The 18,119-nt window shown below is 43.4% G+C and overlaps 2 protein-coding genes and 1 long non-coding RNA gene across 4 annotated transcripts; all 3 read left to right on the forward strand.

Moving 5' to 3' along the window:
• The first annotated feature begins 2,729 nt into the window (after positions 1 to 2,729).
• Positions 2,730 to 6,357, forward strand: LOC132991087 (zinc finger protein 771-like). The gene is made up of 2 exons (XM_061059696.1): positions 2,730 to 2,963; positions 4,173 to 6,357. The coding sequence occupies exons 1-2, from the start codon at positions 2,837 to 2,839 to the stop codon at positions 5,150 to 5,152; spliced, it is 1,107 nt and encodes a 368-aa protein (XP_060915679.1). The 5' UTR covers positions 2,730 to 2,836; the 3' UTR covers positions 5,153 to 6,357.
• Positions 6,358 to 6,569: 212 nt separating this feature from the next.
• On the forward strand, positions 6,570 to 17,007 carry LOC132991080 (bcl-2/adenovirus E1B 19 kDa-interacting protein 2-like protein). 2 transcript variants are annotated; one of them, XM_061059683.1, is made up of 11 exons: positions 6,572 to 6,710; positions 7,713 to 7,761; positions 7,950 to 8,263; positions 12,304 to 12,387; positions 13,187 to 13,348; positions 13,445 to 13,690; positions 13,793 to 13,895; positions 14,082 to 14,213; positions 15,598 to 15,684; positions 16,655 to 16,753; positions 16,845 to 17,007. In XM_061059683.1, the coding sequence occupies exons 2-11, from the start codon at positions 7,721 to 7,723 to the stop codon at positions 16,867 to 16,869; spliced, it is 1,293 nt and encodes a 430-aa protein (XP_060915666.1). In that variant the 5' UTR covers positions 6,572 to 6,710; positions 7,713 to 7,720; the 3' UTR covers positions 16,870 to 17,007. The 2 variants fall into 2 exon arrangements, with proteins under 2 accessions (XP_060915667.1, XP_060915666.1); XM_061059684.1 differs by lacking the exon at positions 15,598 to 15,684 and having other exon boundaries at positions 6,570 to 6,710.
• A 386-nt stretch (positions 17,008 to 17,393) lies between these two features.
• On the forward strand, positions 17,394 to 17,757 carry LOC132991141 (uncharacterized). The gene is made up of 2 exons (XR_009676142.1): positions 17,394 to 17,520; positions 17,605 to 17,757. It is a non-coding gene; the product is annotated as an uncharacterized LOC132991141 (long non-coding RNA).
• Positions 17,758 to 18,119: the final 362 nt, after the last annotated feature.

Consider the following 18,119-nt stretch of genomic DNA (forward strand, 5'->3'; position numbering starts at 1 on the left):
AGACCATCGACACCAACACAAAAAATCAACAACAACACCAACAACAACAAGACCATCGACACAACACAAAAAATCAACAACACCACCAACAACAACAACAACAACAAGACCATCGACACCAACACAAAAAATCAACAACAACACCAACAACAACAACAAGACCACCAACACAAAAAATCAACAACAACAACAAGACCATCGACACCAACACAAAAAATCAACAACACCACCAACAACAAGACCATCGACACCAACACAAAAAATCAACAACACCACCACCAACAACAACAACAACAAGACCATCGACACCAACACAAAAAATCAACAACAACAAGACCATCGACACCAACACAAAAAATCAACAACACCACCAACAACAAGACCATCGACACCAACACAAAAAATCAACAACAACAACAACAAGACCATCGACACCAACACAAAAAATCAACAACACCACCAACAACAAGACCATTGACACCAACACAAAAATCAACAACAAAAACAACAACAAGACCATCGACACCAACACAAAAAATCAACAACACCACCAACAACAACAAGGCCATCGACACCAACACAAAAAATCAACAACACCAACAACAACAAGACCATCGACACCAACACAAAAAATCAACAACAACAACAACAAGACCATCGACACCAACACAAAAAATCAACAACACCACCAACAACAACAAGACCATCGACACCAACACAAAAAATCAACAACAACACCAACAACAACAACAACAACAAGACTATCGACACCAACACAAAAATCAACAACAAAAACAACAACAACAAGACCATCGACACAACACAAAAAATCAACAACACCACCAACAACAACAACAAGACCATCGACACCAACACAAAAAATCAACAACAACACCAACAACAACAACAACAACAAGACCATCGACACCAACACAAAAAATCAACAACACCACCAACAACAAGACCATCGACACCAACACAAAAAATCAACAACACCACCAACAACAAGACCATCAACACCAACACAAAAAATCAACAACAACAACAAGACCATCGACACCAACACAAAAAATCAACAACACCACCAACAACAACAACAAGACCATCGACACCAACACAAAAAATCAACAACAACACCAACAACAACAAGACCATCGACACCAACACAAAAAATCAACAACACCACCAACAACAAGACCATCGACACCAACACAAAAAATCAACAACAACAACAACAAGACCATCGACACCAACACAAAAAATCAACAACACCACCAGCAACAACAAGACCATCGACACCAACACAAAAAATCAACGCCAACAACAACAACAACAACAAGACCATCGACACCAACACAAAAAATCAACAACAACACCAACAACAACAACAAGACCACCGACACAACACAAAATAAACAACAACAACAAGACCATCGACACCAACACAAAAAATCAACAACAACACCAACAACAAGACCATCGACACCAACACAAAAAATCAACAACACCACCACCAACAACAACAACAACAAGACCATCGACACCAACACAAAAAATCAACAACAACAAGACCATCAACACCAACACAAAAAATCAACAACACCACCAACAAGACCATCGACACCAACACAAAAAATCAACAACAACAACAACAACAACAAGACCATCGACACCAACACAAAAAATCAACAACACCACCAACAACAAGACCATTGACACCAACACAAAAATCAACAACAAAAACAACAACAACAAGACCATCGACACCAACACAAAAAATCAACAACACCACCAACAACAACAAGGCCATCGACACCAACACAAAAAATCAACAACACCAACAACAACAAGACCATCGACACCAACACAAAAAATCAACAACAACAACAACAAGACCATCGACACCAACACAAAAAATCAACAACACCACCAACAACAACAAGACCATCGACACCAACACAAAAAATCAACAACAACACCAACAACACCAACAACAAGACCATCGACACCAACACAAAAAATCAACAACAACAACAACAAGACCATCGACACCAACACAAAAAATCAACAACACCACCAACAACAACAAGACCATCGACACCAACACAAAAAATCAACAACAACACCAACAACACCAACAACAAGACCATCGACACCAACACAAAAAATCAACAACAACACCAACAACAACAACAAGACCACCGACACCAACACAAAAAATCAACAACAACAACAAGACCATCGACACCAACACAAAAAATCAACAACACCACCAACAACAAGGCCATCGACACCAACACAAAAAATCAACAACACCACCAACAACAACAAGACCATCGACACCAACACAAAAAATCAACAACACCACCAACAACAACAAGGCCATCGACACCAACACAAAAAATCAACAACACCACCAACAACAACAAGACCATCGACACCAACACAAAAAATCAACAACAACAACAACAATGTGTTGTGTTATAGTGAGTCCTTATAAAATATATTTATTAGTACAGTAGTCTATTAGTCAGGAAAGACATTCATCCATTTGACCCACATTTGTCCTGAAACCGCAAGAAAGAGCGACTGTTCAGTAGTGCAGGGATCAGACTTCCTGCAGCTCAGTGCTCTGAACCTCCACCAGAGGGCAGCATTTGATTGAACCAACGTGATTACAGTTACACACTCATGTTTTTTTTGAAAATCTGAACCGGAAGTGACGTAGTCGTCAGTGGCGTGTTTACTAGAACATTAGCATGTTAGCAGCCAGTTGTTATCAGACGGTCAGACCGTGTTTCCGTCTCTAACCGTAAAACAGGACAATCATCAAAACATGAAGCGAAAACAAGATGGCAACCAGAGAAGATCAACCGAAAGACAGAGAGGAGGAGGAGAGAGAGGAAGAGCAGAAGGAGAGGAGGAGGAGGAGGAGGAGGAGGAGAAGGAGGAGAGACTCTCAGGTGTGTTTATGCTGCTGGTCCAATATAAAAATACTTCAAATTAAAGAAGTTAAAGTCATTAAACTATTGAAACTAGTCTAAGTCCTGTGTAATAAGTGATGAGTCTTTGATATTGATCATTAACACACTTAATAATAATAATAATAATAATATATATATATATATAATAAATAATACATATATATATATAATATATATAATAAATAATATATACACATATAATAATTAATATAATAATATATATAATAAATAATACATATATATAATAATTAATATAATAATATATATAATAAATAATATAATAATATATATAATAAATAATATATATATAATAAATAATACATATATATAATAAATAATATAATAATATATATATAATAAGTAACATAATAATATATATAATAAATAATATATACATCTATAATAATTAATATAATAATATATATAATAAATAATATAATAATATATATAATAATTAATATGATAATATATATATAATAAATAATATAATAATATATATAATAATTTATATAATAATATATATATAATAAATAATATAATATATATCATAAATAATATATGTATATATATAATAAATAATATAATATATATATAGTAAATAATATAATATATATATATAATATAATAATATATATAATAAATAATATAATATATATATAATAAATAATATAATAATATATAATAAGTAATATAATATATATATAATAAATAATATAATAATATATATATAATAAGTAATATAATATATATATTATAAATAATATAATATATATATAATAAATAATATAATATATATATTATAAATAATATAATAATATATATAATAAATAATATAATATATATATAATATAATAATATATATATAATAAATAATATAATATATATATATAATAAATAATATAATAATCTGATCTGAGCCATTTTTGATTAAATGTTGTTCAGGTTCAAAGCAGACGCAGACACATGACATGTATTTAGACTTTAACAGTTCTAGGATCAATAATCGGCGAGCTGCTGTCCTGAAGACAGCCTCTTCTGCCTCTTCTGTTTCCTGTTTCCTGTTTCCTGTCTCTGATTTCAACTTTACAGAAAATTCCACTTCAAAAGACGAATAATAAATCAACTGAAGGTTTTAACCATGTGAGGAAGAAGTTACTCTGGATTTAACTTTTGTTTGTTTCCATCCAGAGGTAGAGGCCGCAGATTACCCAGAATACAATGAGGGCAGATCCTTGGCGCTGGATGTAAAAGTGGAGGATGGTGGTGATGAAGGAAGCAGACAGGATCCCTCCTCCAGTTCTCTGGCCGACGGCTCGGTGAAGAAGTCGTCTTCCCCGAGCAGCAGAAAACGAGGAGCAAGTGGCGAGCTGACGGCTGACGTGGTTAAAGAGAAGAAAGAACATCGGTGTGGCGAGTGTCTGAAGAGCTTCGACCGGCCGTGTCGTCTGCAGGTCCATCAGAGGACGCACACAGGCGAGCGGCCGTTTGAATGCTCACACTGTCACAAACGTTTTCAGAGTAAATCCATCCTGTCGGCTCACCTGAAGACACACGGCGGCGAGCGCCCGTTCTGCTGCCATGAGTGCGGGAAGTGTTTCGTGCACAGGCGGGCGCTGGTGGAGCACGCCAGGACGCACACGGGCGAGAGGCCCTTCAGCTGTCAGCACTGCAGTCTGAGCTTCCTCGCTAAGAGCCACCTACAGCGCCACCTGTTGACCCACACGGATGAGCGCTGCCATCAGTGCGTGGAATGCGGGAAGTGCTACAAGAGGAAGGAGCACCTGAGCAGCCACATGCGAGTGCACAGCGGCGAGCGTCCGTTCAGCTGCAGGCTCTGCGGACGCAGCTACAGAGAGCGAGGGCGACTGCGGCTGCACCTGCGCACGCACACGGGAGACAGTAAACGCCACGCCTGCTCGCTCTGCGGCCTGCGCCTGGTGTCGGCCAACCACCTGCAGAGACACATGCAGACGCACGGTGGCGAGCGGCTGCACGGCTGCCCTGACTGCAGCAAACACTTCAGCAGGAAGGACAAGATGAGGGAACACATGAGGATCCACACCGGAGAGACACCGTACCACTGCTCCCACTGCTCGCTACGCTTCAGGTGGAGGGCGGCGTTCAACGCTCACTTCAACACACACACAGCAAGTGACCAGGCGCTCTGATTGGACGGCAGCATTAATCAGCACTTCATCACACATTAGACACGCCCACACGTCCCAGGACAGAGAGAACCGCTGACCTTGCCATCACATTAGCGTGCTATAACGTTAGCAGGCTATAATGTTAGCAGGCTGTCACGTTAGCAGGCTGTCATGTTAACTAGCTGTCACGTTAGCAGGCTGTCACGTTAGCGGGCTGTCACGTTAGCTGGCTGTCACGTTAGCTAGCTGTCACGTTAGCTAGCTGTCACGTTAGCAGGCTACCACGTTAGCAGGCTGTCAAGTTAGCAGGCTGTCAAGTTAGCAGGCTATAATGTTTGCAGGCTATAATGTTAGCTAGCTGTCATGTTAGCAGGCTACCACGTTAGCAGGCTACCACGTTAGCGGGCTGTCACATTAGCGGGCTGTCACGTTAGCGGGCTGTCACGTTAGCTGGCTGTCACGTTAGCAGGATGTCACGTTAGCGGGCTGTCACGTTAGCAGGCTATAACGTTAGCAGGCTGTCTCGTTAGCTGGCTGTCTCGTTAGCTGGCTGTCACGTTAGCAGGCTATAACATTAGCAGGCTGTCATGTTAGCTGGCTATAACGTTAGCAGGCTGTCATGTTAGCTGGCTATAATGTTAGCTAGCTGTCACGTTAGCGGGCTGTCACGTTAGCTGGCTGTCACGTTAGCTGGCTGTCACGTTAGCGGGCTGTAAACAGACACTACACTAAACAGGAAGTTGATGTTTATCATCACTTTGATGTCCATCTGGTTCTTTCTCTCCGAAGATCAGAAACACATTCTGCCGTCATCCCATTCATTCGTTCATAGAGACACAAAGATAACTCAGATATTCATCTTTACTCGCCTCTCGGTTACTGGGAGTAAGTTAGTTTTTCCCAATGTGGAGAACGCCATCGATGGGCTTCAGAACGCCTCCTCTGGAATCAATGGGAGACGATGTCGATGATTAATAAGATCTGTGGTTAAACCTGAGACTAAACAACAACATGTTCCCGTCTGACTCACTGACACATCATGAACCCACAGATCCTCTAAAGCCATTCAACCCATCTGTCCTGCAGGCCTACTCTCCAACAGGAAGTGATGACCGTCATGGTCGACCTTTGTGTGGCGAGAAACAAACGTGTGGGGTCAAAATGAGACAGAATAAACGTAATAAAAACTCTGAGCTCGTCTGAATGGAAATGAGAAGTTATGTTGTGCAACCAGCCCTGCACACTCACAGGTGTACACACTCTGCAGGTAGGGGCATGCACGCTGCAGTTCCCACCCCTGCTTGTACAGTCATAGACGCCATGGTAACAGGGTCGGGCCCTCGCCACGGCAACATGCCACACCTCTGCTGCCCTGTAGGCTGAGTGTGTAAGAGAGAGAGAGACAGGTGAGGTGTTAGAGTCCGCTTGTAAACACATAAAAAGTCACTGTGATGTCATCAGGTGAGTCTCCAGGTGTTTGTTCTGAACCTGTCTAACCTGTCACAACCGTCTCACCTGGCCGCCACCGCTGCTGCTGCAGAGCCAGTTTCCTGTGGACTCCCTGAAGATCCGACCTGCTGTGAGTCTTTAAATCTTCTTTCTGTCCCCTTCACACTCTGCTCACCTGAAGAACTTCTGCTCTGTTTTTCACGTCGTTGATCGTCTGCTCGATGTTTAACTCTTCATATGAAAGTAAACAGAAAGCTCCTGTGAGGAGTTTTTATCTTTTTCCTCTTTACGACTGGATAAAGACCAAAGTTACGATTTCAACAACATCTCCTAAATCATGTTTGTTACAGTTCAGCAACAAACGTTCTTTACATTTACGCTGCAAAAACAAAAAGAAAACAAAAGAAACAGAATATTGGTTTTGATGACCTTGATTAAGTCTCAGCCTCCTCTTCAGGGAAGTACGGTGTGCCTTAGGGGTCAGTTTTGGATCCAGTTATATTTACATTTCACATATTCAATCCACACACGACAAAGTAAATACTGCCCCCTGCTGGGCGGCTGCTGGATCACAGCAAACCTGCTGCAATGATTCTTACAAAGCTTTTATAATCCTGCTTTGACCACCAGGTCGTGTTTGACCACCAGGTCGTGTTTGACCACCGGCTGGTGTTTGACCACCGGGTCGTGTTTGACCACCGGGTCGTGTTTGACCACCAGGTCCTGTTATTACTGTAACAGTCTGTCCACCTGAATCAGACACGAATAACTTCACTCAGAGACCCATGTTTGTGTCAAGTTGTGTTTCCATCATTCTTTAATTTAAGCCTGTCCTGATTTGTACTTCATTTTCAAAACATATTTTTAAAGATATGTGTGTCTCTTAACGATCTTTCAACATTATGTCGCTATGATATCCGTTATTTCTTCATCTTGGCTTTTCTTTTCATTTTATGAACTTTATCTTGCTGCATTTGAAAATGTCTAACTTGAAATGTAATAAGTGCTGCATAAATAAGAATAATCAGTGTAATGTTTTTAAGTTCACTCATTAGTTACTGTTAAGTAGTTACTGCAGTCAGATTTTAAGGAGAACAATAGAAATACTTTTGACGAGGTATTTCATCAGCAGGAAACATCATGGAGTCAAGAGAAGAAGAACAAGAAGAGGACACTCTCAGGTCAGACTTTATCCACTCCCATTTTATAATTCTAACGTTTGGGTTCCAGTCCATCAGAGTCAGAGAGAAAGGTCAAAGGTCGGGATAATCAATCTCTTAAGTTTATGTTTTTGTGCCAATTCATTACAAATGTCATCTCAAGACAGAGAAGCCTGATTCACTGGGTGTTCATGTGTTACTGTGTGCAGGTCTCCTCGAACGGATGTCTCCACCACAACTACAGCAAATACTGCTGATACAGCCAATACTACAAACACTGCAGATACTACAAACACTGCAGATACTACAAACACTGCAGATACTTTAAACACTGCAGATACTTTAAACACTGCAGATACTACAAACACTGCAGATACTTTAAACACTGCAGATACTACAAACACTACAGATACTACAAACACTACAGATACTTTAAACACTGCAGATACTGGTACTACTAAAGCTGATGTCAGTTGTTCAGCCAGCAGCAGGACTCCTGTCAGCTCGTCTGATGATCACAGAGGTAGTGTTAATTTTTTCACTTTGATTTGTTGACTTTTACATTTAATCAACCCTCAAACTTTGGTCGTCTACATTCCTGGTCACGTCACTTAAAACGTTACGTCATGTATGCCTTGTAACAGTACGTGACGGTACAGTACGTGACGGTACAGTACGTGATGTCACGTGAAATTGAGATTCAATGTTTTCTAAATGTTCATATTCTGCGTCTGTTTATGTTTCACACATTTAATAGAATAGAATAGAATAGAATTACTTTACTGATCCCAAACTGGGAAATTGTGGTGTTACAGCAGCAAGTTATCCAAACACACAATATGAGTAAAAAACACAGTGTTAGCAAATCTAAACACAATATAATATTAAATACAAAGTAAATAAGTACTAAAAGATATCAAAACTAAGAATGTGAATATATACAACCAGGATTTAACTAAACATTACTAGTCTTAAATAGGAAGATTAAATATGGAGGATTGAATGTAAATGTGCAAAAACAGAGTAGTAAATGGACAGTATTGACATGAGTTAAAGTGCATGAGTGTAGACATATTATAAGCAGAAACTATACAATATAACGGCGAGTAGACAAATGAAGTGAACATGAGTGCAGGGATAATTTGTAAATTTAACATGTGCAGAACAGATTACAGTATGGAGAGACAGATATTATCATGATGACAGTTCTCTGCTCACATGAGGTGAGCTGTTGTACAGAGTTATGGCCTTCGGTAAGAAAGGTATCTGTCCTTGTGACAGCGGCGTTGTATCAGTCTGTTGGAGAAGCTGCTCCGCTGTTTGTCCAGTAGGGTGTGCAGAGGGTGATCAGGATTATCCATAATGGATAACAGTTTGTTCAGAGTCCTCCTCTCTGTCACCACTACGAAAGAGTCCAGCTTGCAGCCTATCACAGAGCAGGTCTTCTTAATGAGTTTGTCCAGTCTCTTAGTGTCACCAGCTCCAATGCTGCTCCCCCAGCAGACCACAGCAGAGAACAGTGCACTGGCCACAACAGACTGATAGAAGATCTCCAACATCTTGCTGCACACGTTGAAGGATCTCATCTTCCTCAGAAAGTAGAGTCGGCTCATCCCCTTCTTCTACACAGCCTGAGTGTTGGCCTTCCAGTTCAGTTTGTTGTCTATGTTGACACCCAGGTACTTGTACTCCTCCACCACAGACACATCCTCTCCCAGGATGCACAGCGGTGGTGGCTCTGTCCTCTTCCTTCTGAAGTCGATCACCATCTCCCTGGTCTTATCCAAGTTCAGAATCAGGTGATTTCTTCCTGTCCACTCCACAAAGTTATCCACCAGCTCTCTGTACTCCCCCTCTTGCCCAACAATTATACACCCCACCACAGCAGAGTCATCAGAAAACTTCTGCAAGTGGCATGACCTGGAGTTGTACTGAAAGTCAGAGGTGTACAAGGTGAAAAGGAAAGGAGACAGCACAGTACCCTGTGGAGCTCCTGTACTGCTCTCCACCATTCCAGACTAAACACTGCCAAGTCGGACAAACTGTGGTCTGTCTGTCAGGTAGTCAGTAATCCAGGAGGTGATGGACGAGTCCACACCCATCAACTGCAGCTTCTCTTCCAGCAGTTGTGGCTGGATGGTGTTGAATGCACTGGAGAAATCAAAAAAAGTGATTCTCACAGTGCAGCCGTTTCCCTCCAGGTGTGGCTGGTAGGCAAATTGTAGAGGGTCAAGGGATGGTTTCACCTGCGGCCTGAGGTGGGTCAAGACGAGCCTCTCCAACACTTTCATCACATGAGATGTGAGAGCCACTGGTCGATAGTCCTTGAGATCAGATGGTGTTGTCTTCTTTGGGACCGGGACCAAGCAGGATGTTTTCCACAGCACCGGTATCCTCTCCTGGCTCAGACTCAGGTTAAAGAGGTGTTGCAGAATCTCAGACAGCTGGCTGGCACAGGTCTTCAGAACCCTTGGGCTGATGCCGTCCGGGCCTGGAGCCTTGCTAAGGTGTAGTTTCTCCAGCTGTCTCTTAACCTGGCCAGTTGTTAGAGTCAGGGGGGGATGGAGCAATTCACCTCAGAGGGGGAAGTGCACTCCTGTGGTGCGAAACCAGAGTCCAAAGAGTTCACCATGGGGGGTTGGGGGGAGGGAGAAAATATAAAGGGAGGCTGGGAGGTGTGAAGTGCAGGGGTGTTGTTTGAGGTGGGAGAGGCAGCTGAAGGCTGTGCACTAAACCTGTTGAAGAAGAGGTTTAGCTCATTTTCCCTCTCCAGGCTGCCAGAATGTTGTCTTTCTCTCCCTTTGAAACCAGTGATTTCCCTCATTCCAGTCCACACATCCCTCACATTGTTCTGATGGAGTTTGGCCTCCAGCTTTCTCCTGTATGAGTCCTTGCACTCCCTCAGCTTTTCCCTCAGATCGTGCTGTATCCTCCTCAGCTCCTCCCTGTTTCCAGACCTAAAGGTCTTGAAACCTTGTTTCTTTTTGTTGAGAAGGGCTTTCAGGTCACTGGTGATCCAGGGTTTGTTGTTAGGAAAACAGCGTACAGTCCGGGCCGGTAAAGCAGTGTTTTCACAGAATCTAATGTATTCTGTGATGCAGTCAGTCATGCTGTTAATGTCCTCTCCATGTGGCTCACAGAGTACATCCCAGTCTGTGGACTCAAAGCAGTCCTGCAGTGCCTCATTGCTCTCCTGTGTCCACCTCCTAACAGTCCTGGTGGTCACAGGCTGTCTTTGGACCAGGGGGATATACTCAGGTTGTGGTCTGATCTTCCCGGGGGGGGAAGGGCAGTGGTACTGTATGCTTCCTTAACGTTAGCATACAGAAGGTCCAGTGTTTTATTTTCTCTAGTTGGAAAGTTAAAATAGTGATGAAAAGTGGGTAGTGTTTTGTCCATTTTCACATGATTAAAGTCCCCGGTAATGGCTACAAAAGCATTTGGATGCTTAGTTTGAACCTGTGAAACAGTAGAGTGAATGGCATCACTTGCAGACTCGGCATCAGCTGACGGTGGGATGTAAACAGCTATAACAATGGCGCACGTGAATTCCCTGGGAAGGTAATATGGGCGCATTCCCACAGCTAACAGTTCAATGTCCGGGCTGCAGAGACGTTCCTTCACACTAACATGGCCAGGATTACACCATCTCTCACTCACATACAATGCAATCCCTCCACCTTTCTTCTTACCGCTCTTAATAACGTCCCTGTCCGCCTGAAAAGTCCTGAAGCCGGCTACCGTCACGCTGTGGTCCGGGATGTCCGAGTGCAGCCATGTCTCCGTGAAGCACATAATACTGCACTGGCGGTATTCCCACTGGTGCCGAGTCGAGTTCGTCCGTCTTATTGCCCAAAGACCTCACGTTCCCCATAATCACCGCTGGTACAGAAGGCTTATGTTTTCTCTTCTTAGCTCTTCTCTTAGCTCCAGCTCTGCAACCCCGGCGTCGCCTCCTCAGCTCCCCCGGAATTACAGGCCTTGCTCCGGGCAGTAGCACCTTGGAGAGCGCCATCAGCTGATCACGTGTGTAAACAATGCCCTCACTCAGCTGTGCGCTGCTCTCCGTTACAAAGAGTGTCCAAAGTAACAGAAAAACAGTGCAAAAAGTTCCAAGAGCGAAAGTTGGCATTTCAACTCAATAGGTTAAACTAATACTCAAAAAACACACAAAACAAATAATAACTAATCAAAAAATACGATATAACGACACGGACAACGGGAGCTGCTGCAACCGGCGGCCACCTCACACAGCGCCGGAAACGGCTTTAAGTTTTATTGTTTTCAATAAATCAAACCAATAATTATCCCAAACATTCGTTGTCATCTCTTCCTGTAGACGAGCGCCGTTTATCGACGTCGACCAGCGACCGACCAACTACAACAAACCTACGATGATAAAAAGATCATTAACGATAATTAAGAGAGAAATCTGTTGAACTAAAGACGAGAAGAGGACAAAATATTGACAGATAAATAAAAAATATATGAAATAGAAACTAAATTTAGAGAACACGTCACCTGATAGGTGTCTGACCCAATGACCTCACTTCCTGTCTGCAGCTCCTCCAACCAGTCTGGCCTTTTCAGGGTCTCGACCAAAGAAGAAAAAAGTCCTGGTGGCTCCAGCTCTCAGTCTGTCTTTAGGTAATAAACGAACATTTAGGCTAACGATAGCTTCCTGCTTACAGCATTTAGGCTAACGATAGCTTACAGCATTTAGGCTAATGATAGCTTACAGCATTTAGGCTAACGATAGCTTCCTGCTTACAGCATTTAGGCTAATGATAGCTTCCTGCTTACAACATTTAGGCTAACGATGGCTTACAGCATTTAGGCTAACACTCGATAGCTTCCTGCTTACAGCATTTAGGCTAACGATAGCTTCCTGCTTACAACATTTAGGCTAATGATAGCTTCCTGCTTACAGCATTTAGGCTAACGATAGCTTCCTGCTTCCAACATTTAGGCTAACGATAGCTTACAGCATTTAAGCTAACGATAGCTTCCTGCTTACAACATTTAGGCTAACGATAGCTTCCTGCTTACAGCATTTAGGCTAACGATAGCTTCCTGCTTATAACATTTAGGCTAACGATAGCTTCCTGCTTACAGCATTTAGGCTAACGATAGCTTCCTGCTTACAACATTTAGGCTAACGATAGCTTCCTGCTTACAGCATTTAGGCTAACGATAGCTTCCTGCTTACAACATTTAGGCTAACGATAGCTTCCTGCTTACAACATTTAGGCTAACGATAGCTTCCTGCTTACAACATTTAGGCTAACACACTATAGCTTCCAACATTTAAGCTAACGATAGCTTCCTGCTTACAACATTTAGGCTAACACGCTATAGTTTCCAACATTTAAGCTAACGATAGCTTCCTGCTTACAACATTTAAGCTAAGTTTTGGGTTAGCGATAACAGATGTTCATCTCTTTAGCTCGCAGTGAGTCTACGGTCTCTGACGACTTCTCCTCGCTGTTCCTCTCGCCTTCACCTGAGGGCGACGATGACAAGGGGCTGGACTTTGATCTTGACGCCATGGAAACACCTTCTGACAGTGAATCACTGCACTTTCCCACCTACGACCTCGATCTGGAAGGTGAGAGGTCAAAGGTTTAAAAAATGGAGGATGTCATTAATACCTGTTAATATAAATACAGGAGACCTTTGATGACATCACAGGATTGTTTTCCAGATGACCTGCAGCGTCTTGGCGTGGCATCCCGGTGTCACATAGCCTCTGGCTCCGGGTCCAGGTCTGATTCTCAGACCGGTACTGGCGCGGGGATGGACCAGAGCGACCTGGGAGCTCTGGAGCGGGAGGACATGGTGGACAGTCTGGGCACCAGGTGGCGCTGTTTCTCCACAGGTTATCCACCGCAGGAGAGCCGGGTCAACATGAGTGTCCTGGAGCCGTTTCTCAGGGTGCTTTCACACGGAGGTACAACGCCTCACCTGTCTGACGGGTCACCTGGTGTGTTAGTGAGGAAGTCACAGTTACCTGATGATGATCACCTGTTTGGCCCTTTCTATCGTCTTTCAGGTTACTATGGAGACGGTATGAATGACATCATTGTTTTTTCGTCCTGTTACCTGCCGCAGAATAGTCTGGAAAATTACCAGTACGTTATGGATCACCTGTTCAGGTACATCACACCTTTCTTTACCTGTCCCTTTAAAGTCTGTGACCTTTGACCTCATCTTTGATTGGTAAAGTGTTTTTAGTATGTGTGAACTTCACAGTCCAAAAGAAGGCGATATTAACGGGGTGGTTTATGGGGCAGTCATAGTACAGTTTGGGAAAAGGTTCTGCTTGTATTGTTGGTCTGCAGGTACGTTGTAGGGACTCTGGAACTGATGGTTGCAGAAAACTACGTGATTGTGTATCTGTGTGTGGGAGGTCAGAAAGACAAACTACCAGGAATCAGCTGGCTCAAAGAGTGCTACACCACCATCGACAGGAGGTAAAACTCACAGACACCCCCCTGGTCCCTATCCCTCTTCCTGCATCTTATCCCATCTCTCCCCCTATCCCCTTCCAAGCCCGGTGCAGTCTAGACCTGTGAAGACTGTTTCGTCATGAGCCGGGGATCCGGCCGAAGATTTCTGCCTTTTAATAAGGCAGTTTTTTCTTACCACTGTAACTTTTGCTGCTTTGCTAAAGTGCTCATGATGGATAGACCGGATCTTTGTAACATAACAATGAGTAAGGTCTTTTACCTGCTTTATGTAACATAACAATGAGTAAGGTCTTTTACCTGCTTTTTTTAAAGTGTCTCGAGATAACACTTGTTATGAGTTGACGCTATACAAATAAAAATTGATTGATTGATTGATTGATTAATATGAAGTCATCTTCAGATTTTTAAGTAACCTAAAGTTCTGAGCTGGTGCTCTTCTTCATCAGGTCAGTGTCAGAAACATGTGTCTTTAGTTTTACAGAAGGAGCTTAACTTAAAGGTCCACTCAGTGAGATGTGTAGAGAGTGAGATGATAAAGGTATCTTACTGTCTGATCATTAAGGAAACATGTTGAAGTGCTGGCTTCTCTGACAACAATGCAGCAGCCAGTATGTCCTCCTTCTAACTTTAGATTCTGCTCCTGAATGCTCTGGATTTGTTTGGACCAGAGAAGGTAGGCGCTTTTAAGACACACCCCCACATGGCCGTTTTGGACACCCCTCGGTTTGCCAGATATGACCATGTGAATTTGGACTACAGTCCCTATTTTAAACACTAGGTGTCAGGGTTATTGCTTTCTTTCTTTCTTTCACATTTCAGGCTGTAATTGATTCTTTGTCCAGCAGGGAGCGTCAGATCTCAAAAGACAGAAGTTTATTTTTCGTTGTATTTGTCTGATTTTTACCCAAAATTATCTCATGACACTAAAGTAAAGCAACATTCAGGATGAAATAGGCTGGGGGTGGTCCGAGGAGACTTTCAGAGGACCCTCCTTTAAGGTCTCTAAAAGTTAATGTTGACTAATATGATCTGATCTAAAGTTGTTGTTGTTTACTGCTTCCTTACTACATGTACTGCCCCTGAAATAGGGACTTGGTGAACCCTGTAGTGTGAAAATAACAGTGTGTGTGTGTGTGTGTGTGTGTGTGTGTGTGTGTGTGTGTGTGTGTGTGTGTGTGTGTGTGTGTGTGTGTGTGTGTGTGTGTGTGTGTGTGTGTGTGTGTGTGTGTGTGTCTGTCTGTCTGCCTGCCTGCGTGCGTGCGTGCGTGCGTGCGTGCGTGCGTGCGTGCGTGCGTGCGTGCGTGCGTGCGTGCGTGCGTGCGTGCGTGCGTGCGTGCGTGCGTGCGTGTGTGTGTGTCTGTGTCTGTGTCTGTGTCTATGTGTGGAGGTTGAGAAAGAACTTGAAGGGTTTCTATGTGGTTCATCCCACCTGGTACATCAAAGCCCTCGTCACCATCATCAAACCCTTCATCAGGTCTGCTGCCTCCTCCTCCTCCTCAGACTAACTCCTCCTCCTCAGACTAACCCCTCCTCCTCCTCAGACTAACTCCTCCTCCCCAGACTAACTCCTCCTCCTCAGACTAACTCCTCCTCCTCCACCTCAGACTAACTCCTCCTCAGACTAACTCCTCCTCCTCAGACTAACTACTCCTCCTCCTCCTCAGACTAACTCCTCCTCCTCAGACTAACTCATCCTCCTCAGACTAACTCCTCCTCCTCCTCAGACTAACTCATCCTCCTCAGACTAACTCCTCCTCCTCCTCCTCCTCAGACTAACTCCTCCTCCTCAGACTAACTCCTCCTCCTCCTCCTCCTCAGACTAACTCATCCTCCTCAGACTAACTCCTCCTCCTCAGACTAACTCATCCTCCTCAGACTAACTCCTCCTCCTCAGACTAACTACTCCTCCTCCTCCTCAGACTAACTCCTCCTCCTCCTCCTCCTCAGACTAACTCCTCCTCCTCAGACTAACTCATCCTCCTCAGACTAACTCCTCCTCCTCCTCAGACTAACTCATCCTCCTCAGACTAACTCCTCCTCCTCCTCCTCCTCAGACTAACTCATCCTCCTCAGACTAACTCCTCCTCCTCAGACTAACTCCTCCTCCTCCTCCTCCTCAGACTAACTCATCCTCCTCAGACTAACTCCTCCTCCTCAGACTAACTCATCCTCCTCAGACTAACTCCTCCTCCTCAGACTAACTCCTCCTCCTCCTCCTCCTCAGACTAACTCCTCCTCCTCAGACTAACTCCTCCTCCTCCTCAGACTAACTCATCCTCCTCAGACTAACTCCTCCTCCTCCTCCTCCTCAGACTAACTCATCCTCCTCAGACTAACTCCTCCTCCTCCTCCACCTCAGACTAACTCCTCCTCAGACTAACTCTTCCTCCTCAGACTAACTCCTCCTCCACCTCAGACTAACTCCTCCTCTTCCTCTTCCTCAGCTCTAAATTCAGCAGGAAGCTCCAGTTTGTCGACACCCTGCAGGATCTGTCTCTCTTCATCCCCACTGAGCATGTGCAGATCCCCGACTGTGTCCAACAGTGAGTGACGTCTTTAAATGTCTTTGATCTTCTTCAAGTTTCTAACGATGACATCACAGACTAACTGCTTCATGGTTTCTGCTCGCTGCAGGTACGACAGGAACCGGTCCAGCTGAGACCACCAGCTGGGGTCAGGTCTACAGGAGGAACCTGAACGCCTCGTAGAGACACTTTCTCTTTCCCAGTGGAGACAAACTGTGCAGCAGCGAGCCAATCACGTCGTCTGCAGGATCTCAAACAGGCCAACAACAAAAGTCAAACATTTCAGATCAATTCATCAACAAAAACCAAACCACGCCGTGTAAACAAACGCTGGGTAAACAAATGTCCTGTGAACGCTGTTTGTCCTCAGTGATCAGCTGACGTCCCGATTCTTCTTCCTGACTCAGCAAAGACCTCCTGATGTGTGGACCAGTCTTTGTCATGGTGCTGTTGTTGTTGTCTTGCTGTTGTTGTTGATGTCTAGTTGTTGTCTTCTTGTTGTCTTCTTGGTGTCTTGTTGTTGTTTATTCTTGTTGTTTATTGTTCTTATTGTTTATTGTTGTTGTCTTGTTGTTCTTGTTGTTGTCTTGTTGTTGTTTTTGTTGTTGTTGTCGTTTATTCTTGTTGTTTATTGTTCTTATTGTTGTTGTCTTGTTGTTTTTGTTGTTGATGTCTTGTTGTTGATTCTTGTTGTTTATTGTTCTTATTGTTTATTGTTGTTGTCAATCTATCTGAGATGTATCTTGAGTTGTAACAGAATGTGTGAGCAGGTGAAAGGGTTAAAGGTTAAAACATTTCTCTTATTTTGAAAATCTTCTGCATTTAGGACTTTAATGTAAACACTCAGTGAGCGAGTGAAAGGGTTAAAGGTTAAAACATTTCTTTGTCTTATTTTGAAAATCCCACGACATGTTGCTGATGTGTCACTGTTTCCTGCACGACTCAAACGTTACCAAACATTCCTGCGTGACTTTCAACAGGTCAAAGGTCATGTCACAATAAAATCATGTGGGTTCAGTGTCTGACATCACAACACCTTTATTATGTGAGAGAGAACACAGCGTCCATTTATACAGAACAGTGTGTGTGTGTGTGTGTGTGTGTGTGTGTGTGTGTGTGTGTGTGTGTGTGTGTGTGTGTGTGTGTGTGTGTGTGTGTGTGTGTGTGTGTGTGTGTGTGTGTGTGTGTGTGTGTGTGTGTGTGTGTGTGTGTGTGTGTGTGTGTGTGTGTGTGTGTGTGTGTGTGTGTGTGTGTGTGTGTGTGTGTGTGTGTGTGTGTGTGTGTGTGTGTGTGTGTGTGTGTGTGAGAGAGTCGGAACAGAAACACACGCACACACACTGTGTGTTTATCTTTTGGGGTTGAATGTGATCAGCTGATCTGAGCG

Source organism: Labrus mixtus, chromosome 16 (assembly GCF_963584025.1).
Source record: "Labrus mixtus chromosome 16, fLabMix1.1, whole genome shotgun sequence".
NCBI classification, from domain to species: domain Eukaryota; kingdom Metazoa; phylum Chordata; class Actinopteri; order Labriformes; family Labridae; genus Labrus; species Labrus mixtus.

What these genes read in the sequence shown, in the direction of transcription:
- LOC132991080 (XM_061059683.1), top strand. Translation starts at nt 7,721, where the DNA reads ATGGAGTCAAGAGAAGAAGAACAAGAAGAGGACACTCTCAG. An exon ending in CTCGTCTGATGATCACAGAG is followed by an intron (nt 8,264 to 12,303) that starts GTAGTGTTAATT and finishes TCCTGTCTGCAG; the next exon opens with CTCCTCCAACCAGTCTGGCC. An exon ending in GTTATGGATCACCTGTTCAG is followed by an intron (nt 13,896 to 14,081) that starts GTACATCACACC and finishes GTTGGTCTGCAG; the next exon opens with GTACGTTGTAGGGACTCTGG.
- LOC132991087 (XM_061059696.1), top strand. Translation starts at nt 2,837, where the DNA reads ATGAAGCGAAAACAAGATGGCAACCAGAGAAGATCAACCGAAAGACAG. An exon ending in GAAGGAGGAGAGACTCTCAG is followed by an intron (nt 2,964 to 4,172) that starts GTGTGTTTATGC and finishes GTTTCCATCCAG; the next exon opens with AGGTAGAGGCCGCAGATTAC.